General features: G+C 41.4%; 1 protein-coding gene and 1 long non-coding RNA gene across 8 annotated transcripts in view; one reads left to right on the top strand and one right to left on the bottom strand.

The window, feature by feature from the left end:
- nav2a (neuron navigator 2a) overlaps positions 1–24,420 on the top strand; it is an 89,272-nt gene that overhangs the window by 53,409 nt on the left and 11,443 nt on the right. For 3 of the 7 annotated variants that reach the window (XM_077519424.1, XM_077519421.1, XM_077519426.1), the window contains 16 exons: positions 7,454–7,583; positions 8,598–8,919; positions 9,448–10,126; positions 11,463–11,682; positions 12,607–12,902; positions 14,252–14,317; positions 14,704–14,748; positions 15,244–15,404; positions 15,548–15,730; positions 18,336–18,388; positions 20,872–20,895; positions 21,202–21,276; positions 23,267–23,350; positions 23,418–23,541; positions 23,652–23,830; positions 23,975–23,995. In XM_077519424.1, coding sequence (XP_077375550.1) covers positions 7,454–7,583; positions 8,598–8,919; positions 9,448–10,126; positions 11,463–11,682; positions 12,607–12,902; positions 14,252–14,317; positions 14,704–14,748; positions 15,244–15,404; positions 15,548–15,730; positions 18,336–18,388; positions 20,872–20,895; positions 21,202–21,276; positions 23,267–23,350; positions 23,418–23,541; positions 23,652–23,830; positions 23,975–23,995 — 2,662 coding nt within the window. The remainder of the gene's footprint in view (positions 1–7,453; positions 7,584–8,597; positions 8,920–9,447; positions 10,127–11,462; positions 11,683–12,606; positions 12,903–14,251; positions 14,318–14,703; positions 14,749–15,243; positions 15,405–15,547; positions 15,731–18,335; positions 18,389–20,871; positions 20,896–21,201; positions 21,277–23,266; positions 23,351–23,417; positions 23,542–23,651; positions 23,831–23,974; positions 23,996–24,420) is intronic. The other 4 variants (XM_077519427.1, XM_077519422.1, XM_077519425.1 and 1 more) reach the window with 3 other exon arrangements.
- LOC144017644 (uncharacterized) lies at positions 1,747–3,460 on the bottom strand. The gene is made up of 2 exons (XR_013283225.1): positions 3,249–3,460; positions 1,747–2,411 (listed from the first exon to the last, which is right to left on the bottom strand). It is a non-coding gene; the product is annotated as an uncharacterized LOC144017644 (long non-coding RNA).

Here is a 24,420-nt window from a genome sequence, read left to right as displayed (position 1 = left end):
TCAGTCGATTTCCATCTGCCTGATGTCTCCACTGCAACTACTGAAATCTTAAGTAGGATATAATTTCTTAAATTAACCTAAATGTGCTTATTTTAAGTAAAATAGATTGTCAGACAAGATCTTTCTGCTTATTTTAAGATACTAACAGACAGTTTTAAGTACTGTGTAGCTTAAAACAAAACATTTTCCACCTTTTTAAGGTGACTAACCAACATCAAAGGCCCTGAACTGGGGTTTCTGAGTTTAATGTTCTTATTTTAAGATTTTGCATAATTTAGCAATAAGACAAACGAACAATATAGCACTTTATTGTAAGCATTTTATTTCTTGTAAACTGGTTTCATTATATTTACTCAGCTCGTATTTCCGCTTTCCAGTAAATACACTACCAGTTCAGTGGTCTAGTTGTAGCATGTGAACCCTCAGACTGGGAGGTTGTGGGTTCAATACCTGTCTGTGTTATTCCACATATAATCAATATGGGACCCGTTACGTCTCTTCTTAACACTCATGCTAAGCTGGCCAAACGTAAATTAATATATATGTATTTTAAGAAAATTGTTCGATATATGACAGCTTGAAAAAAGTCAATATTACCAGTTTTTAGTCTAAAAATACTATTTTCAAGACCACTGTGGATGATATGGGCCTAGAATTATTTTCTTATTTTTCAAAATCTTACAAGTAAATAAATTTAAGTAAAATTTTCTTGTGTTGCCAAATAATTTTGCTTAATTGGAGTACCAATAATTTTCTTATTTTACTATATTTTTTCCTTAATTTTCCTACCGTCTCAGACCAGAATAAATCAAATGCAATATTCCTCAGTGAAAAGGATCTGCTGGTATGATGCAGTATTTGCTTTGTTTTCGTGTTCACATTGATGATGACGCACTAGTGTGACATTGACTATTCAAGTCATTGCAGATTGATGCTTTTTTTTTTTTTTTTTTAAAGAAAAGTACATTGGTTCACTCTACGTCATTGAGTGTTAGTTAATATTTGCTCTGATACGAACGGCCAACCCTTCTCTTTTTTTTGCCGTCTACTTGCGTTCACCGTACCGACACAAACACCAGCTTTTCTTCAATAAGTGCCCTCCAGCCATAAGAAAAGCTGCATGTGCTGTGTGTGCGTCTGAGGCGCCATGACCTACAGTCATCTTCGAGATATGGATTTCAGTGCAGGCTGCCAGGTCAAACGTTAACTGTTCTCCCAAACGCCCACTCAAACCACAATACTATAAACTGAAACTGAGCACTAAGCTATCATTTCAGTGCTTTGAATTTTAACATAGGACTTTGCATTATCTGCATCCTTACTTTCTTTATCTTCACATTATCAGATGAGACAGACTCATGCTGAAATTTGCTTTATGGTCGCTGTGGTTGTCTGTATGTTCAGAACATATCTCCTCCATCTGAGTTTTTAATAGGAACATCTGTTCCAACACAGAGTGGAGTGTTTGAAGGAAAACTCGGAGTTCAGAGGTTAGCTTCCAAGTCTATGATCCAGACAGAATCGGAACCAGGTCACCAACAAGTACATGCAGAATAAGGAGGAGAGCAAAGGCAAAGAATAGTTTGGATTTATTTGGGATTTCACGTTAGTTTAATTTTTGAGTGCTTCCCGACACGACAGGTTGCTGTGTCAATACTAATCTATTCAAACATGCATGCTGTGTGTTGATGTCACAACGTGATGGATTTGGTTGTATAGAAACCTTAAAGACGTATGAATCAATAGTAGAGTAGAAAAGGTTTTTTAATTGTGGCCCATGGAAAGCAGATGAGCATGAAAGAAGGATGTTTGTTTGTATCTTGTAGCTACCCAGCAGTGCAACTGCTTATTTATTATTCGACCCTCAGGAGTGCCAAAACTATGGATCACAGATGTGCAGCTCTGGGGCTACTCCATTCTAGCACTGACGTGCCATTTGAACGTTTTGAATGCACAAGGAATATGTGTGCTAGTAAAAGAACTCCTGATTAGTACCAGTTGGCTTCTTTTTCTTTTAAATGTCCCTTTTGTGTTGTGCGTGTATTCGGTTTTGCACATCACGTGTGAAGAGTTTGTTTATAGTGTGGATCCGGTTGAGTCGTTTGAATGCGAGTGTGTTGACACATCAAACAGGGCAAACACGAAAGACACGGGAGGAAGTCTGCGTGAAAGGGAAGCGACCGGAGGGGTCTTGGGGCTTTGATCGATCTCATGAATGCAGATAGCAAATGTTTTCTTCGCACAGACAGGGAGACAATAGGAAAAGACATTCCCGAGTGTGAAGTCCAATCATGTCATTTCTCGTCAGTTCAGGGTCGTCTGTGCCATTTTCATTCCATACGCCTCCTGGTTGCAGGCCCAGAATGTGCCGGGTCTCATCTCCCATCCTTCCTTGCCTCTTGAAGCTACTCCTACCGTATATGCAAAGTCCACAAGGGCAAGAAATTAAAAATGTAATAAGCAGAGGTCGGTACGTCAATGAATTTTCGGCAATTGTCAACAGTCGGTGCACTAGGGCTGGGTATCAGTTCTAAGTTCCTCAATTGATTCCAGTTCAGATTGATTCGATTTCGATTTAGTTTTTTTGGACCAACAACCCCACCCCCCACCGCCCAATTCGATTTACCTCACTTCAATCCGATATTGATTAATTATGGAACATCCAGTCTTCTTAAATATGAAGGACATTATAATAACTCCAAAAACATTGAATTCAATTTTGTGAAAGAAGTAATTAGATAAATGATTAGGTGTTATATTAATTTAAGTGTTACACAAACATTGGCATCAGCAACGATGAGATGAAAATATTTTCATAATTCTAATTAAAAAATTGTAAATATAAATAAAAAAAAATCATGTCAACAGTAAATGTAAAAAACAAACAAACACACAAACAAGCGGTAAAATAAAAAAAAAATAACTTGGCCTTTTAAAACTCGATTTTCTTATGGGAAAAAGAGATATTAAAATAATCAATTATTAGATTTTTTTTTCTCAACCCAGCCCTCTTCCGTCATTGTCAATCCATCTTTATTTTAACCGGGCTACTGTCATCAACCAGTGGACCCAATGCTTCCGCTTTTTAGAACTCATTCCCTTTTTAAATCTGCCTGATATAAAATGGCACACCGAAGAACCCTTTAGCTGTCTAACAACGTGCCTGATGTAAACTAATGCTTGCATAACGAGGAATTTACAACAGGAGGAAAACATCATCGTACTGTAGTTACCTGAGAGCTTCTCACCTGACACTAATACACTTTGGCGGAAGTTTGGATACTGATTTGTACTCTTGGTCCTTTTGTCCAAGAGTAGAGGGATGATGATTTTGGGGTGGTACACGCCAGCTGTATGGTTTGGACCAGCAGATGCCTCTCCAACACAGGAAATCCCCTTACTTCTGGTCTGCAGCTCTGTTGTGGCCGCGTGCATATTTGGGCCTGCAAGAGTTCCTGTGTGCATGTGCCAGACTCAGACAAGGTTTTTCAGGAGGGGGGTTACAATGCGTCAGTGCTGACCAACCGGCCACAGCCTGTAGGGACACAAACATACCAAAAAAAGTTAAGCAAACAGTCTTTTTCTCAGAACAGACGATGGCACTCCTATTGGCTGACACTCTGCCTCCCCCACTCGGCTCGTCACGTCAATGTTTGTCACCTGAACTCTGACCCATGGGGGAAAACAACGCACTCTAAATAGAGACATTGATTCGGAATTCAAAACTTCTCATCCTCCAGTTCTTTGCTCTGTTACAAGCTTCTTTTAGATTTGTTAACTTGTGTCATTCTGGTAGAAACCATGAGTTATGTTTTAGCAATCAAAACAATTGCATCTAAAAAATTGTAGGTACTTCATGATCCACTCCATTAATAGATCGATGATCTATTGATGATTAGTAGATCGTAGTTCAATCGTCTATTTAGCACAGTAGTTTTGATAGTTTAAACACTTTAATTAAAACATCATTAACCAAGCTACAAGCGCTTAATACTGCGCCACGGGATGCTGTGTTTTGTACATATTCGTCACTTCATAGACAATCCTCCATTTACATTTGAAGTCACATTTATTTTTGCAACATGAGTGACTACATAAAATAGATTTTACAAAAAAAATCTGAATAGCTTGATTCATTCACAAATATTTGACATAACTTCATGTAACACAGCGTACGTGACAGTATGCTATTTCTCTTCATGAAATTATACAGTGAACTACTGAACTGAATGGAATGCTGATGAAATAGATAAATACATAAATGAAGTAAAATTGGGAAAAGACAAGTTTGCCGAAGGACAAAATGTGTTTTGAGGACCAAAACAAAAAAACAAAAAAACAGTTTATCACTTTCCGCCATTTTGTTTGTTTACTTTCGCCTCTGACGCTTACAGGTCAGAACTTGGAAAAGCTACGTTCCTTGAATGCAGCATTAGGCACTGTGATATTTAGGGGTGTGAATTGCCTCGTACCTGACGATTCGATTCGTATCACGATTCACAGGTCACGATTCGATTCGATACCGATTAATCCCGATACGAATTTATAAGTCGATTGTTGCGATTTTTTTTCATTCAAATTTAGAAAATACTAATCAGTAAGCTTGTAGAGTGTAAGATTTATATGAAAATGTATTATTTATTTATCTGAAATTTCAGTCTTATAGAGGTTGTAATCTGTTTCATGTTTAAACAGCATTAAAATAAAATATTAAGGCTTAATGTTCCGTTCATATAACATTCTTCCATGCTTAAGGTGTGAATCCTAAAAAAATAAAAAATAAAAAAATAAAAAAAATAAATAAAATAAAATAAAAAAAATTTTTAAAAAAAATCGATTTTGCCTATTATTGAATCGATTCGAGAATCGCGCGATGTAGTATCGCGATATATCGCCGAATCGATTTTTTTTAACACCCCTAGTGATATTATTTCCCATCATCAACAAGTGGCAAAATGGCCGTTCCTGAAATGAATAAAAACAAACACAATCAGAATGCTGTGTTTAGACTACTGGGGGGCATAAAACATATAAAATAAAAATAAAAATGACTTGACTTTCCCAACTTTCCCTTCACGCAGAATTATAATTAGTTTTAGGTATTTGGGGAAACGTGTATTTAATACATGAAATGGAAAAGCAATAAGATCATGTGCTCTTCTTCCCAGTGGCTCTCGCTCCCATGCAGTAGCAGCTTGCAAGTTAATGCCCGGGTCTCCCGTGATTGGCCGTAAAGAGCTTGGTCGCTTGTCAACTGGCGGCGAGCTTCGCCAGCAGGAGGCTGTGGGCTGGGCCACGCCGTTTACTCCCATCTCTAATTAGAGATGTCAGGGTGGATCTGTCTGGGAAATTGCACAGTTGAACACACACACATAAACCATCGCAGGAAAATGCAGTGAGGCAACAGTGGGATGGGGATTGTCCTTCAGTTTTCACTCTGTGATCATGCGGCTTTGACTTGTGTTGCCGTCTGATTTGAATTTGGCCCAAGAGGCTTATTCCGGGCTCGGGCCGTGTTTGCGTGCGCGTTTCGGTGTTCTCTATTAGTGGCGCGACCTCAGCGGTGAACCGGTTAACAGTCCTGGGGGAGGCTCGTGTTACCAGCAGCAGGGCTGGTCCTTCCTCTCTCTGTCCCCCCTCCTCAGTTCTCTCACTGATAGTCCAGAGAGACAAACAGTACCCGAGGGATGAAGCATCGGTGCGGCAAGTGACAAAGGAGCCCCATCTAGGAACGCAGCCAAGGTGAGAGAGGGCGGGCGAGCGAGAGACACTGAGGGAACTCAGGGAGAGCGTGTGAGACTTTTGGCTCTTAGAGGAATGGAGTCATGAAGCATTCTGTCCAGCTTGACGTTTTCCTGCAGCGTTCTGGTTCCCACGGCAACCAAGGCACCCCAAACAGGTAGATGTGTATGTGTGCGTCCTGTGCACTTAATTTGAAGAGTTGTCGTAATTTGTAGCGGAAACGTCTTTTTTAGCGATGACTTTGATTCCGTCTTGTTCAGGAAGTCTTGAGATCTTTATGGCTTTGTGTATGTCTTGCTTTCATTCTGCTGTGTGGGACTTTCCCCTGTGGCTGCTGCGGTCGCTCTAAATCTCCAAGCACCTTTTAGCCTTCAACTCCAAAGGGTGTTGAATTGCTGCTCTGCTGCTCTTTGATTTACTGTGTTGTGTTGGTGAAACCAACTTGGTATTCACATTTTCTATGCTTTCATTCTGCCAATGTTGTTTTAGCTTAAAATAAATAAATAAATAAATAAATATTAGAAGTGTCAAAATCAAAATTAAATGATTAAATTTCTAATAATCATCAAAGTAATTAACAACTATTTTAATAGTTGATTATTATCTTAAATTTGTCCAAATCCTCTGATTTTATCCTCTCAACAGTAAAACTCAGTAACAGCAAGTTTCTGATTTCTGTAGTCCGAGAAACAAGACTGATCTTTTGTGTTTGATAAACAAAATAACCAACAATAATACAAAATAAGGCGTTTGTAAACACATGATTTTACTTTAGTAAGCGGTGATCAACATTTCGGTATATTTTCTGACATTTTCTGACATCAGTAACTAAATCATCATCATTTCATGTTTATGCATTTTCTGCACTGTCAATTTGAAATTATATTTTCAAATAAAAGAATGGATTTTTTATCGGTTAATTGAAAAAAAAAAAAGATTGACAGATTAATTGATTTTCAGCATAATTTTTCATTGAAGCCCTAATATGAATAATTGCTGTGAAGGTTTGAATTGCAAATTGAAATTGTGTGTGCATGCGTGCATGTGTTTTCTGGAGCAGACAACTATTCAGTGGCCAATCATCATCGGCCTCCCTCTGATTCTTTCAAAGTCATGTTTGCCAACCTCCCGGACTTCCTGTTCCCCACTGAATCCCAGCTAATACCAGCACACACACATACACATGCACACACTTCCAAATTTATGCATTTATTCCGCATCAACTCCTTGCGTGTTTGCTCTGTTCAGATGGGTCTGTTTGAGTTTGTCACACCCCCAAACACGCACAAACCATGATGTCACCCTTCCAGTGAGCCTTTGTTCATGTGATAGACAACCCTATTCAGCCACTGTGCATGATTGTGTGTGCGTGCGCGCACCCAAGCGGAGGTCATTTAGATTGCCAACAAAGAAAGAAGAAAGAAACTCCGGGCAGTCCGACGCACCAGATTCTTTTTTCCCCCTCCTGATTTGCAATTGTTGCACGGCTGCAAATGTTAGATTATGAATTCATGAATACACAAATGGTTCTTCTCCACTTTTGTGTAGATGCTCCGTATAATGGCTCTCTTAAAACTAGTCAGGTGTGTAATGTTGACATCTGCCTTAAACATCTGAGAGGAGGACCGTCTTCCAAACTTGCTAGTCGGACTTGTTGGAAATACGGTTCTTGCAAGTGCCTATTTTCATTTCCTGTGTGTGCTTTGTCCAGTTGGGATGACAGCAGCTCGGTGAGCAGTGGCATCAGCGACAACATCGACACCGATGACATCAACACCAGCTCCTCCATCTCCTCCTACGCCAACACACCTGCAGCGCAGCGCAAGGTCCTCAGCACGCAGGTAATTTAAGATTCTACAAATATTCAATATGAATTATTTACGTTTCCAATGAGAGTCTTTCCCCTGTTTAATTCATTTGATCAACTATTGATATTTTCCTTAAAATCATTGAAAACAGAAGAACTGTGAACCACTTTGGTTCACAGAACGTATTGAAGAATGGATTGTATGGACACGCAAAGTGCATTTATTGTTGCACAGTTCAAGGTTTTGAAGTGAAAGCAAAAAGGAGCGTAAAAATATTCGGGGCAGGTTGATGTAGTCGGCATCATCTGGAAATACGTATTTCACATTGGCTGCATGCCGTGTACGGTGTGTTTTTAATAGTCTTTTAACGGAGCAGCCTACTGGTTTTCGTAGCGTTGCCTTGGCAACTGCAGGAGCAGCTTGAAAGCAGCTGTCATTCCAACAGCAGTAATTTAGTGTCCGACTTGAAGACTGCGGCGAAGGAGCCAACTTTGGTCAGGTTGGATGACATTTCTAGTCTAGCACTGACTCACCTTCTACAAACGTGATGTTGTAAACATTAGCATAATCAACTACTGTACACTGACCATTGCCACCACTGACCGCTTTAAATGACACCACTCAGAAAACCAAATGGGCTTGACATGTGTTGCTAATTGAAAGATTAAAGTTTGAGCTTTTATTTCTCCAATGGTACTTTTTGAGTCATTTAATTAAAAGACATTTCTAGACTTATTTTTTTAAATTAGGATTGGCTGATGTACACATGGCTACTCTTGTGATGGACACTGGATTTAAAATTGTATGATGACCCGCCAATTTCCTATGCGCTAAAATATGTTTTTTTTTCCCCCCAAAATTTAAGACATGGGTATTAATAAGGTTTACTCACTTTACTGGTGAACAAAATGAACAAGTAGAGTAGCATTTTCATCAAATCTGATTCTCTTTATCTTGAAGTCAGAAAACTTGTTTTTGTATTCCCCGTCTCCAGCTTAAGAAGTGTACAGCAGTGTTCAATTTGACATGCTGTATGTGTGTTGTCAGCCTGTGACAGATGCCGAGAAGCACTCGGTGTCGGCAGCAGTGCACCAGGCCTGGTCAGGAGACGAGGTGAAGAGGCCAGACGGAGGGTCGGACAGCGGGGTCAAAATGGAGCCGGGCTCCAAGTGGAGCCGTCGAAACCCCTCTGACATCTCCGATGAGTCAGACAGGGGTGGATCCGGTAGAAAGACTGCCTCTGTGTCCCACACCGGTTCCTGGAGGAGAGGTGCGAGCACACAAGTAGGGGTGACACCCCCTCGGACCAAAACAAGCACAAGTAGCACATGCTCCACAAGCTCTGTCACTGGCAAAAGCCACAGTTCAGGTAAAATACTTGATTTTAAAATTGTAGTTGTGTTGCTATCTATCGATCTATCGATCTATCGATCTATCGATCTCTGTCTGTCTGTCTGTCTGTCTGTCTGTCTGTCTGTCTGTCTGTCTGTCTGTCTGTCTGTCTGTCTGTCTGTCTGTCTGTCCGTCCGTCCGTCCGTCCGTCCGTCCGTCCGTATCATAGCTAGATACAGTATATGGATGATAGATGGACGGACAGAGAGATAGACAGACAGAAATACAGAGCCATAGCTAACTAGCTGGATAGATAGATACAGTAGCTCGCTAGCTAGATACGTACAGTAGCTAACTAGCTAGATACAGTAGCTAGCTAGCTAGCAAGATACAGTAGCTAGCTAGCTAGCTAGCTAATAATTAGCTAGATACAGTAGCTAGCTAGCTCCAAGAAAAAAGTAGCTAGCTAGCTAGCAAGATACAGTAGCTAGATAGCGAGCTAGCTAGGTAGATAGATAGATGCTGCAGTGTGAGTGTGACGTGTTTTGTACTGTATGTCTTGCAGGTAAAACAGACGATGTCAAGGTTTCAGAAAAGGGGCGTCTCTCTCCACGTTCTAACGACCTTAACCGCTCACCCTCTGACGCAGCGGATGAAGCAAAGAAACAATCACTCTCTAGCAGCCACACATCCACAGCCAGCTCGCTCACACACGCCCTTTCAGAGCCCCAGACGCATGCCTCCCGCGCACCAACAAGCACGTTTGGCTTCAAGAAACAGAGCCATGGCATGGTAGCCATGGTAACTGCCAGTGGCGCCACCGTTACCAGTGGCTCAGCCACTCTGGGGAAAATTCCAAAATCTGGTGTACGCTCACTGGTGGGATTGAAGGCAGGTGGTCAGGATGGGGGGATGCTGCTAGGCCACCACGATGATGGCTTCCTCCCTGCGAGCGCACGCTCCACCCTTCAATACCGCAGCCTCCCGAGGCCCGGACGCTCGGGGTCGGCCGCCCGCAATGGAAACCGCTCGTCCACCAGCAGTATTGAAGCCGCCGTGCTGTCTGTCACATCTCATGGGAAAAGCGCAATCGGCATGGCCAAGGCCAACGGTTCGGGAGGTCTGCTGGCCAATCAGACCGATCGGGAGAAGGGCGTCTCAGATATTGACAGCTTCAGAAGCGGAGGATCAGCAACTGTTCCTCTTACGGGAAGACAGCAGGTTTCGTCACCGACGCTACGCAGGTTAGCACATACGCAAACCAGTTATCTGCCTACTTTTGGTCTTGCCATTGAAGCGTTGAGTAATAATCAAACATGGGCATGTTTTATATGTCCTCACACGCTACCACTGAGGTCAAAAGAGGTCATTGTAAAACAGAGGCTCAGCTTGAGCTCAAAGTGATCAGCTTCCAAACCTCCATCGTCTTGGCAATGTGTCCAAGGTGGGCGTTGTGTTGGCTAATCGGAGTCTTACTTCAATAGTGTGCCCTCATTAATGTCAGGGAGTGATAACTCTTCAAAGAGCCTTCATGCTTCTGTTCTTGCCCGTCACAACGGCACTCCTTAAGTTAACTCTAAACCAGGATTAGCACAAACAGGAGAGCGTTATGACGTTGCGTGTTGGCTGGGATTCTGAGGAAGGACTTCTTCGTTTAATTGGCTTACTAGTGTGTGGACAAGAAAAGGCTTCAAATCCAGTTCAGCTCATTGATATTGACTAGACTAGGGAAGGGCCACTGGCGGCCCGGGGCCACATGCGGCCTACAACCACACCCCTTGATTAATTCCCTGCCATGATTTTTTATTTTATTTTTTAAATACAAAAATAAAATAAAAAAATTAAAAAAAATGCTGTGGTGTACCGAACTGCGAGTATAAGGAGTTTACTGTACCTTTAAGTTGTAATAATGCAATTCACCACTAGATGGCAGACATGGCTTACTATACTACTACATGAGTAGGCGTAATATGTTTTGTGGATTTGAAATAATATGCAGGTCAAACATGACACCTCAATAATATTAATATTTTGAGTTTGTTTACTTTCGTGAAAAAAAATACAAAATTAGTTATTGCACTGAACTCATTAAAACCCAAAATCGTATGAATATGTTTTTTAATACTTTGTCCTTCACTCCCAAATACATATATTTTCTTTTCTTTCTTTTTTTTCTTTGCTAGTGCTAGTGCTAGTCTTTGATGCAGCTTGATGCAGAGGGTGCTTAAAGCAATGGTATTTATTGCAAAAAACAGCCAGCAGGTGGCCGGAGTTTATGTTGGTGGATTTTTCTTCCTTATATATATATATATATATATATATATATATATATATATATATATATATATATATATATATATATATATATATATATATATATATACATGCATGCATTGAGAAATGTATTATGAAAAATTGAATATATTAAGAGCACTTATCAGTAGTATTGATGAAGAATTGTGGCCACCTCCAGTACTAAAGTTGCCCATCCCTGGACTGGACTAAACTAAACTAGGACCACTAGCTCTATTTATTCAAACTGACATTTCTCTCTACACATGTGCACTTGATTCAACACAGGTTGTTTGGTGGAAAGACCAGCAAACAGGCTCCAGTCACCACAGCAGACAACATGAAGAACTCCACTGTTATCTCCAACCCCCATGCTACCATGAATCATGTGACCAACATGGTGGAGTCATCTGATGGTGGGCTGGGAGGCGTGGACAGTGAGACCATCAGCCCCATGTTTGGAGGCAGAGTGCTTGGGTCTGGCACAGGCACGCTGGGCAGTGAACAGGTAAGACAACAAAGATTTATCCATCCATCCATCCATTTTCTTGACCGCTTATTCCTCACAAGGGTCGCGGGGGCTGCTGGCGCCTATCTCAGCTGGCTCTGGGCAGTAGGCGGGGGACACCCTGGACTGGTTGCCAACCAATCGCAGGGCACACAGAGACGAACAACCATCCACACTCACACGCACACCTAGGGACAATTCGGAGCGCCCAATTAACCTGCCATGCATGTCTTTGGAATGTGGGAGGAGACCGGAGTACCCGGAGAAGACCCACGCGGGCACGGGGAGAACATGCAAACTCCACCCAGGAAGGTCCGAGCCTGGACTCGAACCGGAGACCTCAGAACTGGGAAGCGGACGTGCTAACCACTCGACTACCGTGCCGACAAAGATTTATTATTATTATTATTATTATTATTATTATTGTTTAGGTTCTTCAATTTTTTTTCTAAAATAAAATAAATAAATTAGAACAATAAAAAGTTCTTCAATCATGTCAGCAAAACATTATCTTGCTAACATAGCAAGCATACACAGGAAGTCTGCAAACCTGTTTTCCGGGTTTGGTCACATGATCTTCAAAGTTGCATTGTGCATGACTGTCGATGAAATTGTAGGCGTTGATGTGACTGCCTGAAGGTATAAGAGACAAGTATGTGCATGCATCTTTTGTAATATTCTAACATGATTCATAAGGCTTCATCAAAAGTTGTGTGAATCATAAAGTGACAACATCAGCAAGCATCTGGTTTTGGGTGTGTAGGCTTTTGTTTTTTCATTAAACCTACGTTTAAACTTTCAATCCCTACGTTTAAAATAATAAACCCTTAAATCAGAAAAACAAAAAGAACTGTGACAAACAAATGTTTATTAGGCCCTACTATTTTCTTGGGAGTAATTTACGCAATCTTTGTCCTGTCACAGGCCTCCAGTCCAGGCTCAGTTTACTCCTCCACTGGCCCGTCCAACAGTCTGACGTGGGGCACAACATTCAGCAGCTCGTCCGCACAGAGCAGGGAGAGCACGCTGGGTGGGCACGGAGGAACAGGCAGCGTGGGTTACCCCTCGGTCAGCAGCATGCACACTAGCAGCGAGTCCATTGACATGAGCCTGGGCAGTGCTGGAGGAGGAGGAGGAGGAGGAGGCCACGGGACCCACAGGGAGGACACGCTGTCCGCCTTGGGCCGCACTGGCAGCGTCAAGACGGGCATGTCGGAAAGGTGAGAACAATATATTTTTTGGGTGCATTTACAAAAGCACACCTTTTTTCAGGGTGCATAGGTAACAAATGTTTCGTCTTGTAGAGTTAGAGTGGGTTGCTTAATTTATATTTGTTTATCCAAAGAAAGAGAATATTGTACTATTTACAGTATGACAATTATTTGAAGTCCCAACAAAGAACACAGAATTCACTCATTCTTGGTAATTAAACCCTTTTCACACTGCATCTGGCGGGGCGCCGGCATCAAACCAATTCATTGTGTAAGTGAGGGGCGGGGCGGGGCTCACAGAATGGACTGTTGCTGGACGGCAAGGTGTCACGAATTAGAAAATGTTCTTTTCGACAGCGGCGCTGTCCTGATGTCAGACTCCGCCTCCAATTGAGAGTAGTTGGTGGGCTGATTTTGTGTTATTTTGCTAGAATTATTTGTCTTACCAGCTGCAAAATCTCCATTTTTACTTTCTGGTTGGCTGCTATGTCAGCACTTGCAAATATGAGCACGCTGGGAACTGGTCATTCTGAGTTTTCATGTGACCCTTTCACATTGACCAAGTGCAGTGTGAAAAGGGCTTTAGAATACAGTAGCTTTGCCATTCTCATATAGCTACCAAAATATTAGAAATAGCATTAACTCTTTTTTTTTTTTTTTTAAATACTGTATGATCCTTATTTGATATGGTTTCAGATTGTTGATTTTTGTGTTTTATTATCTATTATTTTTACTTGTATAACTTTTTTTGTGGAGAGAGGGCTCTATTTATTTGCGCATTTATTATTTTTATTTTTGTAAACTTTTTTGTATTGTTTTGCTTTTCGTTTGCTATTGAAAGCATTGATAATGATAAATATTGGAGATAAATATACTTAAAATAAAAAAAAATAAATTGCATTCAATGTAATGCAATAGTTAAACACAATTCAGTCGTGACATTAAATGGTATAAATTAAAGTAAACTAACTTTTGCTGAAGCACACAAAGTAAAGGAGCCAATATGTTTTCCACCCTTTTAACCAGTCAAGAATTCGAGTGAAGTGTCGCATTTCCTTTGTCCTCTGTCTGCACTCCAGCTGTGAGACAAAGTGCTTTGGTGTGTATACAGTAACGTAATTGTGATCATTGAAGAGGAAGTTAAATGTGCTCCGTGTCAGGTATGTCAGTGGAGAACTCGTAAACAACTGGAGACCAAACTTTGAGGCTGTGACATCAGCCTCTCCCTGCAGCTTTCTCGTTAAGTTTGCTGTCCAACAATCTTACAGTTGAATTGTTTTCTAAAGGGATTATCTTTTTTTTTTTGGCTTAATTGTCTGAATCTTTCTTTCTCTGTGTGTGTTGTGCGTTTTCCTCAGCCCCCTCTCTTCCCCCTCCGCTAGCCCTAAATTCAGCCGAAACACTCTGCCTCGGAAACAGGACAGGTAAATGGACCTGTGTGCGGTGTTAGGCTTGTTGTGAGGCACCAACACTCAGAGCAACAGAAGAAGGAATTTGCGTTGAGTTATAGTGTAGAAAGTGGAAGTATGTAGCTCTGTGTGGTCATTTGTCACATCTGCTACTGTTTGTGTCTGTGCCTTTTGTCTAGTGGTCTACGCTGTACTGTTTCTGTGCTGCCACCTTGTGGTAAAAACGCAGGAGGTGCAGTCTTTATGTGACAGTCACATGATAAAATAAGGAGTTGTAGTCGATTTAAGTATATTTAACCATACAAGTGAAATATAAAATAGTCAACTTTATTAAGTCGTGTTGGACAGAAGCAGCTGCATGTTCCCTTTCCTTCCCCATCTGAAGTGTTTCTCTCCTACAGCGGGCCACTGTGTGGTAGAAACACTCTGCCTAAGAAGGGACTCAGGTACCGACACCCGTGCTTGCTGGACATGTTCCGCTTTTTCACTCCAGTTCGCCAATTTGTCTTCAGTACTGTCTCCCTGTGTCTACATTCACTGCTCGGGGCTTGTGCTCAAGTTGTGTTTGTTTTCGGTGCTTTGAAATGTTACGTTTGGCACATGGCAGTTGGCACCCACATGGTTTGTGTTGTGCTTCTGCAAAGAGGCATGCCACTTTGCCATCATACAGATCTCACTGTCATATTTAACAAGGTTGACTTCTTGTTTTCCCCCACACAGTCGGTTGCCCATTGCTAAGAATCCATGTTCATTTTGCCATTAACGCTTTGTTGCAGCTTTGAATTCATCTGATGGTTCCAGCTACTAACTTGGCTGCGAAAGAAGGGGGGAAAAGTGTTCTAAAACATTCCAAATCAAATCAACTGCTTAAAAAGCAGTCAAGAGAATCCACAGATAATCTTGTGTTGTATCCTCACAGACTAATTAAGCTTTGGTTGCAGGTATGGCCCGCCCCCTCAGCTGCGAGGTCCCGAGGAGGGCCGTGATTGGCTGCGTTCCCACTCCACCAGTGGGCTGCAGGAATCAGCCAGTAATTCCCCCTTTTCCCCCGGCTCCAGCCTCACTTCCCCCTCCGGCACCCGCTTCAATTTTGGACAGCTTGGTACGCTCCACACCCGACACCTCCGAATAATATGTTCACATTGTGAACTGTTTGACTTCACATGTTGGAGGACATAACTGACTGTCAGTTTAAAGGATGGTAACCTTTAGACCGAGTTTTTGTTTACAATTGAATTCCCACAGCGTCAAGCCCGACATCCACAGCTCATATCAACCTGACCGGTCTGCGTAACAACAGCCTGACCAACCAGGATGTCACCTTTGACCCTTGCGGCGACAACCGCCTGAGGAACTCGTGCATGTCCCTCGACGAGAAGACTCGCACCATGAGCCGATCGGGCTCGTTCCGCGACGGTTTTGAGGAAGGTACGAGAACTTAAAATAGTGGACAGAGTGTGCCATGTGCAATCTTGTATGACTGGTGTCATCCACTACGTCTGTAATTAGGTGAAAAAACGGCAACACTTCCATCTCATTTTATTTTCCAGTAGCCGTGCCTAAACAATTATGAATATATGAAGACAACCGCAGGAAGGATTACAACTGCTTCTCTAAGGAATAAGCCTTCCATGCCCTGAGAAAAGCCATAATCGGCTTTGGTCGGCTCACGTTTTTGTTTTCATAAGCTTATTTATTGGGAAAAGTATCCAGCCAAGGTCCACCAGCAGGCTGACTGAGGGAGAAACACAGTTAACACAGTTATAGAGAGCATTGTTTTTAGTGGGGAAAAAAAGAATATTTCGTGGCGGGTGAGACAAAAAAGCTGCCCTCAAGCTATTTATTCAAACTTTTACTTGATAATTCAAGAGAGGTACAAGGAAAATAACTACATAGGCATGGATCCAAGCATCAAACAAATACACAATATATTCTGCTGGGTAAGTTCTTCTAAATAAGGGATGGGCAACTGGCGGCTTTTGGACTGAATGTGGCCCTCGACCACACTTTGAGTGGCCCCTTGATTCATTTTAACTCGGCCCAAAAATCTTGGATTTTTCCCCTCTCAAAACCTATAAAATATAAAAAAGAAAAAATCTGATCAACAGTTAATTTTGAAAACATTTTCCACAAAAAAAAAAAAAACAAAAAAAAAAAAAAAAACATAGGGTAATTGGGGGGAATCCTGGGGGGGAAAAATGAAAAAAAAAAATTACAATTTTAAAATTCAAAGGAATACAAATCAGTGAATTTGCAAATCAGCGGGTGCCAAACAGCAAATATTCCAGGGTTAACTGTAGTTTTAAGTTGCAACATCACCATTCACCACTCGATGGTAGATATGGCTAAGTTAGTGCTTAAATTCTGTCTGCCCTATACTACAACGCGACTCTGCCTATCAATTAGTGGCGGATTTGGAATGATATGTAGGACTAAAGTACCTCAATAAAATTCAAATTTCGATTAGTTGATTTTTGTGAAACAATGGACAAAATGAGTTAAGTTGGGCTGTGATAGAAATGTTTTATGACGAATACTGTAAGAGCAAATATTTTTGAATGAATGCACATATTTTGTCCATATTTAAAATAACTTTTTTGTCATCCATCTGGTTAGGAAGTGTGTGGTCCTATGTACCTTGTAAAGTTGTTGGATTCAAGCTTAATTTCTTTTTTAATGAATAAAAAAAAAAAATAATAATAATAATAATAATACTTGTCGGTCTCATGATCACCAAAAGAAATATGTGTTTGATTTGCTTAAGTGGCTGATATGCAAACTTGATAACATACAACAGGATACATTTGTAAACCTATGATCAGATCAGTTAGATATCAGACTGTTTTTTTTTTGTTTTTTTTGTTTTTTTTTTTTTTATGCAGCTGGCATGTTAGAATAGAGGTACTTTTGTTAGAATAATATTTATAATTCCAACTTTCAAGTACATTGTAGCAGCCACTTTAATAGATGCTTCCTATATCACAAGGAAATGAGTGCTCACTTATAAATGAGCATTAATCCAAAGATCAAAGCTTGTTATTGTTGCTGGGGCCGTATAGTTTCCTGCTCCTTTTGTAATTACAAGGATCACAGTGAGAGGCGTGAGAGACCAAAAGAGATACAAGAAACGTAGCTTTTGCTCTTTGTGTTATAATGTGTACTTGTGTCCGTAGACATACATGTCGCCAGGATAGAATTACTGGACTTTTTTTTTTGCTGCCTAGATTGACAGGACAAAAGTCACCCCATCTACCTAACACCACCCGGCCAGTTTGTGTGCAACCCAACCACACACTGTTACCTAATTCCACCCACAAATACACGCCCCTCGGGTTGATTAATTAAATAAATAATATGTGTTGACAGGTTAAAATCTGTAACTGAAAGTGGAGGAAAACATATTTTTCAGAGTGCAACCTTGCTTGGTCAATATTGACATACCCACTTGACTCCACTTGCACAATAAAAAAAAAAGGGAAAAAAAAAGCCAAACAATAGCACTTCACTATTGGTATGAACTCATGTCTGTTTGGGTTCTCCTGTTGTGCAGGAAGAAATGTGCAAGGACAATAAACAATAACAATCTGGTCCGATAAGATGAATCCCAAAATACAGAGCAGCACATCTGCTATTTTGTGTACATCCAGTACATGTTGCTGACTGTGCAGTGCAAATCAAGATGAACATTGCGTTTGTGACTGAGAGGTTAATGATTGAATCCGAAAGGGCCCGGCTTGGCGTCTTGGTACGGGCGATGACATCACCCCCCGGTTCCGTCTAATCGGCTTCCGAGCAGTAGGAGTTTGCCTCGTGGGCTGGACACTTTGAAGTGTGATTAGTAGCTGAGTCATTTGCAGACTAGTGCCAAGGCTGTGCCACTGCTTGCACCGAGTAGGAGTTTTATCTTGAATCTTTTATGGTCAGGCGAGGGTGACTTGTGCTGGGGTAGGCTGTTGGGTGGGCTCATTAGCTCAATGGGGGTCTGCTCGGAGTCACGTCTTACTTTTTTTTGTTTTTGTTTATGTCTCTCCAGTTCATGGCTCGTCCCTCTCTCTGGTCTCCAGCACCTCCTCCATGTACTCCACGGTGAGTATACAAATGGGTTACATTACTGATTCTTGCCACCAGAGGTCACTGTAGTTTTCTGTTATAAACAGGAACCTTTGCTGATAAATCAGACCACAATTCTTGGCTGTCACTCCAATTTTTATGTGGAAATGTCTTCAGTCAATTCTCTCTAATCAATTATTGAACTAGTGACTCACTGTCTCTGAACTGTTGCGTGCAGTAAGCAGTTAATGTTAAAACCAGACCGACGTGTTTTGTCTTTTGTTTGCAAAATGATGAAATAACGTGTGTGGGGGTGTATTTGTTATTCACTTAACCCCAACCACAGCCTCAAACACACACACCACACACACTTCGCTTGGGACAGCCTACGTTTACACTATGGCCAATCCGAGTTGTAGCTCCACCCCACCATTAGCCCCTCCTCCTCGATCCTCCTCTCTCTATGGACTGGCTTTCTCACCTGGGCAGGTGTAGCACACAAACTCCCAGAAAGTCCAGTTGGGTTCTTTCCCTGGAGCCCGAGCAGTGAAATCAGATTGGACGCATAATGATGACAACTTTATCCCTCACAGGCACTGTCACATCTTTTCAACTGACGGTAGGCTTGAGACGGAAGCGGGCTGCCGAGATCTTATTGGTTGTCTGAGGCATATAAACGTGATGTTTGAGCAGATGAGATTGAGTATTGGAAGCGTGCCAAAATGTTGGCGTGTGAACATGTCAGGATGTTTTACGATGTGTAGTGGGTGTGTTTACTCGTGAAGCACACATCGTGTGTGAGGCTGATGTGTTGTTTACTGAGGAGCAGCGCATCATATGTGTTTGATTGGCAGCTCCGTGTGTGCGTGGGTGCTCACGCTGAACTTCACATGACCGGACTCTCAGGAATTTTTAAATGTCATTGTAGGTGGCTGCTGCCAGAGGAGAAAAACAAAATCATTACTTATGACAATTGTCTGTAAGGCTTTCCATGTGATTGAGAACTGGGCTATGTGAAAACAAATAAACCAAATTTACTGTTTTGGGTGTGAAGGCAAAATCTATATTTACTTTTTGATGAAATGTCCTAATTTGATAATATTGACTTCTTGCATACAGGATGTTGACCAATCCCTCACTGGGTCACATATGTGCATTTCACTTCACTTTGGCTTTTTTTGTTTGTTGGTTTTTTGGGCATTGGTTGAATTAAATCCAATTAATTAAACTTAGTCTGTCTCTTTCTGCATACATTTCTGCAGATTGTTATAGTCGGTATATTTTTGCTAGTATCTACCATAAAATCCAACAAATAACACGCACCTGTGTAGGGCTCTCAGTATCACATATTTTTAGAATCGATTATTCCATGATTAATCGAATATTCTGAAAAAAAAAATATTTTGCATAGAAGTGTATTACAAAAGCATTGTTTTCCCGATTGCTGTTTATGAACCAATTATTGTTGTTTATTTGGTATTGTTTAGCAATAAAAACAACTAAACAACAATTAATATCACATAAGAGGGATTGCTATTGTACTCACCAATCGTTTTGAAACTGATTCAGGTACTGGTTTGGTTTTGGTGTTTCCAAAGTAAAAGCAGATGTTTACAAATGTCTTATTAAACATCTGATTAAACCAGTGCTTCTCAAATAGGTGGGCGGGCCCCCGTGGAAGGGTGTGGGTGGGGCGTTGTTTTTGAGAGGCCAGGGGGAGGAACTTGAGACCACTTGGAACTTTTTTTTTTTTTTTTTTTTTTTTTTTTTACCGCAATATAAAGTGTAATTGCACATCCACTACAGTAGGTGGCAGCAGCACTCATTGTCAGAGTGTGCATGGAGTATTAGCTCGAGACAAATGATACTATTTATAGTCAAGTTGGGGGGAGGGGGATGCGAAATATTTTTTTTCTTCCTGGGAAGGGGTAACAAAAAGCATTTGAGAAGCACTGAATTAAACACAAAAGATAATCAGTCCGTTTCCATAAAGGACTACCAAAATCAGAGAGACTGAAATCAAAAGTTAAAGTTAAAACGCCTCTAAACGATTACTCGATTATGAAGATAGTCAATTCATGTGATAATTGAGTTGATATTGTATGAAAAAAAAGTCACTGCGTGTTATTCAGAGGATTTTACAGTAATTATAATTTACGAAGACAGATGAAACGTTCAATAGTTTTCTTCCTTCTAGACGCGTGTATCCATACGGGTGTTGCATGTTTCATTGTTTTGGTGCACAGCAGCAGGGTGTGTTGTGTTCGTGTGAGCCTTGGCCGTGGTTAATCTTTCTTAGCATTGTTGCAATGCTAACAATAGGACACACTCTAGGTCTGCAAAATGCCTTCAGGATGAAAGATCTGCTTTCCAGATATTGTACACCACATAATTTTGAGTTTCTAAAAGTGTTAACCTGAACTCTAGAACATGAGTTCGGACATGTGATCTTGGCTTGGTTTCAAGTGTAGGGACATCCCATAATGAGTCTGTCTTTTTCTTATTGTCTCGTTTCACAGAACGAGGAGAAGTCTCAGTCAGAGGTAAGTAAAGCTGTTTCCACCGCTCTTTCATTTTCCAGTTGGACTTGTTGGAACATTTAGGGGGCGTTTTCACTGTTATATCCTGAACTACATGTGAGACTGACCATGTAACAGGTGCTTCTGTTCCTGTCTGAACACCTGCATAGATTTGTTGCATTTCATCTCTGCTCATCTCACAGCTCCATTCTGGAGGTCCCTTTCATTTATCACTGCTGTAGTTTTACATGTGTGCGTATTGCAGGTTTTTATGAGGCAGTTACATCCTCTTTTATGTTTGAGATTTTTTTTTCCCCACCATGTTCTCAGATTCGCAAGTTGCGCCGGGAGCTGGATGCCTCCCAGGAGAAAGTTTCCGCCCTCACAACACAGTTGAGTGCCAACGTGAGTGAACGTGCAAAATGCACCATCCATCCATCACCCTCATGTTTTATATATCACAATGTGGTTCACACACCATTTGTTTATTGACACTTATTATCATATTTATGTACAGTATTTGTTGTTTGTGGTTTATTAGCGTGGAAAAACATTACAGAAATGCTCAGCTTCTCTTGTACTGCTCTTTATCATTGAGATTTTAAGATCTTGAAGAAATGAACATGACTCCCAACACATGCAATTTTACATCTGACGAATGCATCGGAAAATCTTTGAACATCTTCCGGCACGATCTGTGATGCCGCCCTTATTCGGCCTATATTGCACAAGTCTCGCTACGCCTCACCGCTTATCTGAGTCAGTGCACGTCGGTGCTTTAACTGTGGATGAGCGATACGCAGCCAAGGCAAAGGTCTTAGATTACAGCAGAGTCGTGTCTTAGCACACTTCTGTGAGGTTGGCCCAGATGTGCCCTGAAGATTTACAGCTATAGAGTCCAAGATATGCGTGCGTGTGTGGCCAGGGGGTAGTGCGTAGAAAACCAGCTAGGTTACGGTGGGTCTAGTTATGTGTCTGGAGGGGATAGAGTGCAGGGTCTTCAGGGAGGGTCTTTGTTCCGATGTATGATTTCACACCATAGACAAGATTACACATTTTCTGAACACGCCTTGATGCCCCAAAGCCAAGACGGTAAGAACATCTTTGTTTTCCAGCAGTCTCATCTTGAATCAGACATCAGTCAGCACCTTACTCAAGTCTCACAGGCAGACACGCACTTTCAGTCGCCCAGCAGACACATACACTTTCAGTTTTCCTGCAGGCATGCACACTTCCTCCACAATGTACAGATACACCTCAACCAACATTGAATGAACAGAACTGCTGCAGCTGGCAGTTTGGTGATAGAAAGTAAACTACACTTTAGACTCGGTAAAGCCAAGTCTAACTTGTGGCGCAGGTGGTGGATTTGATCGAGGCGCAGGCAGACAGATTGGGTGCTCCACTGATGTGTGTGGTGGGTGTCATCGTTTCAGTCATAAATATGACAAGAGCGTGTGACAAAGTCATGCACAAACCCCACGGTCAATTTCTGCTTCCACAATGTCAAGCACTGTGTGCACTCCCACCACCCTGATTTTAAAGGGTAAGTTAACACCCCCCAAAATGTCTTGAATTTATAATATGTTCTATGCAACTCCACCAGTCTAAGTACGGTATTCTGGTTAATATTGCCTTTGTGGAATATGAGTTCAGCAACCAAATCCAGCCGTTATCCATCTCAGGGGGCGGCCATTTTTCCACTTGATGTCGACTGAAGATGACATCACAGGGCTCGGGTAACAACCAATCACGGCTCAGCTTCAGAAAACAGGTGTGTTGTGATTGGTCATTGCCTGAGCCCTGAGCAACTGTGATGTCATCATCAGTTGACAGCAAGTGGCAAAATGGCCACCCCCTGAGATGGATAAAAGTGGCAAGATTTTGTTGCATAACTCATATTCCACAAATGTACTATTAATCAGAATGCCATGTTTAGACTAGTGAGGTCACTTATATTATTATTATATTATTATTATATAAAGAAATGTTTAAGATTGACTTGCTCTTTAACGGGAATGAAGGGAGCCACTTCAATTGGCTGGGAGTTGGCTGCATTCCATCCGAAAAGGGCGCAAAAACAAACTATTGCATCTACACCCTCCACCTATGTGGACAGTTGTACTGTGCTTGGTGCGAAAACAGGGCCAACAATATTTTTTGTTTTTACTCTAATTTGAGAATTGCAGTTTTGTGTTTTAGCTAGCAATCATAGTTGGCATGGGGTCAGTTCAATTTCCTCTGAACATGCTTCTCACACTCTTAATTTTGATTTCAAGTTCAACATAAATATTTTTATCCAAATTCACACTCCAATGTAATGGCCGCTTTCTTGCTCAATGCTGCTACAGGAGATTTAAGGGGAATTGCTTAGTAGCTTGTCAATGTCCTGCAGGCTCACCTGGTGGCGGCATTTGAGCAGAGTTTGGGCAACATGACCATCAGATTAAAGAGTCTGACCTTGACTGCTGAGCAAAAGGTGAGAAAAAAATGCAATTGAATGATACAGAGTTATTCTAATCCACATTTCCCGTTTGATGTGACAGGACTCCGAGCTGAACGAGCTGAGGAAGACAATCGAGCTGCTGAAAAAGCAGAACGCTGTCGCTCAGGCCGCCATCAACGGGGTCATAAACACCCCTGAACTCACGACTAAAATGGACAGGACAGGTACACGCGGGCGTATGTTATATTTTGCTTAAAAAAAAAAACAATGAGGAGATGTCAGTGTGAACCACATAACTGCCACACTTTCAAGTGATATTTGTGTTCTCCATCAGCTGGCAGTAACGGCAGCCTTCACCAGCAACAGCAGCAGCAGCAGCAACCAGACCTGCGAATCAGGAGGCAACACTCCTCCGACAGTGTCAGCAGTGTGGCCAGCGCAACCAGCCATTCCAGCGTGGGCTCCAACATGGACGCCGATGCTAAGAATAAGAAGAAAAACAAGAAGAATTGGGTAAGACAAAAGTAGGCGAATACCTTTAAAGGGCCTGGGTGTCAGATTGTAGAAGCAGCCTAGCAGACATATCATAGTGTTGGGTTGTTTTTTTTCCCCCCCTTTTAATTTTTTTGCTTTCTGTTTGTTGGCCTTCCTCTTCAGACATCTTTCACTGGGGAAAAGGTGACTCATCTAAGAACCATTTCATTTAAATATTTAGCTTACGTGACTCACTTTCTGCATAATTTTAATGCCTAGACAGCAAAATCGCTTGTGTTAGATTAACACTGACTAGTGTTAAATCTAACACTAGAAAAGTGTTTATACATGTCCACACCAGTGAGTGTAAATCTGACACTTTTCAAATCGTTATCTTTTTGACACTTAACCAGTGTTGCTCCAACACTGTATAGTGTTAGAAATCTACACTGGTAAACACTGAGTAGTGTTGAAAGTACTCTACACTAGTGTCAACGTTAAAATTTTAACTCAAACTAACACTTCATTCTGGTAAAAGGTACTTCATTTATATAGCGTTTTTCTTACAAGACTCTCAAAGCACTTTTGACTACTGATGACGTGGCAGCAGGAGCAACTTGGTGGTTCAG

Source organism: Festucalex cinctus, chromosome 4, assembly GCF_051991245.1.
Source record: "Festucalex cinctus isolate MCC-2025b chromosome 4, RoL_Fcin_1.0, whole genome shotgun sequence".
Classification (NCBI taxonomy): Eukaryota; Metazoa; Chordata; class Actinopteri; order Syngnathiformes; family Syngnathidae; genus Festucalex; species Festucalex cinctus.
Note: the sequence above shows the minus strand (reverse complement) of the source record. Positions and strands in the feature narration are given on the sequence as shown.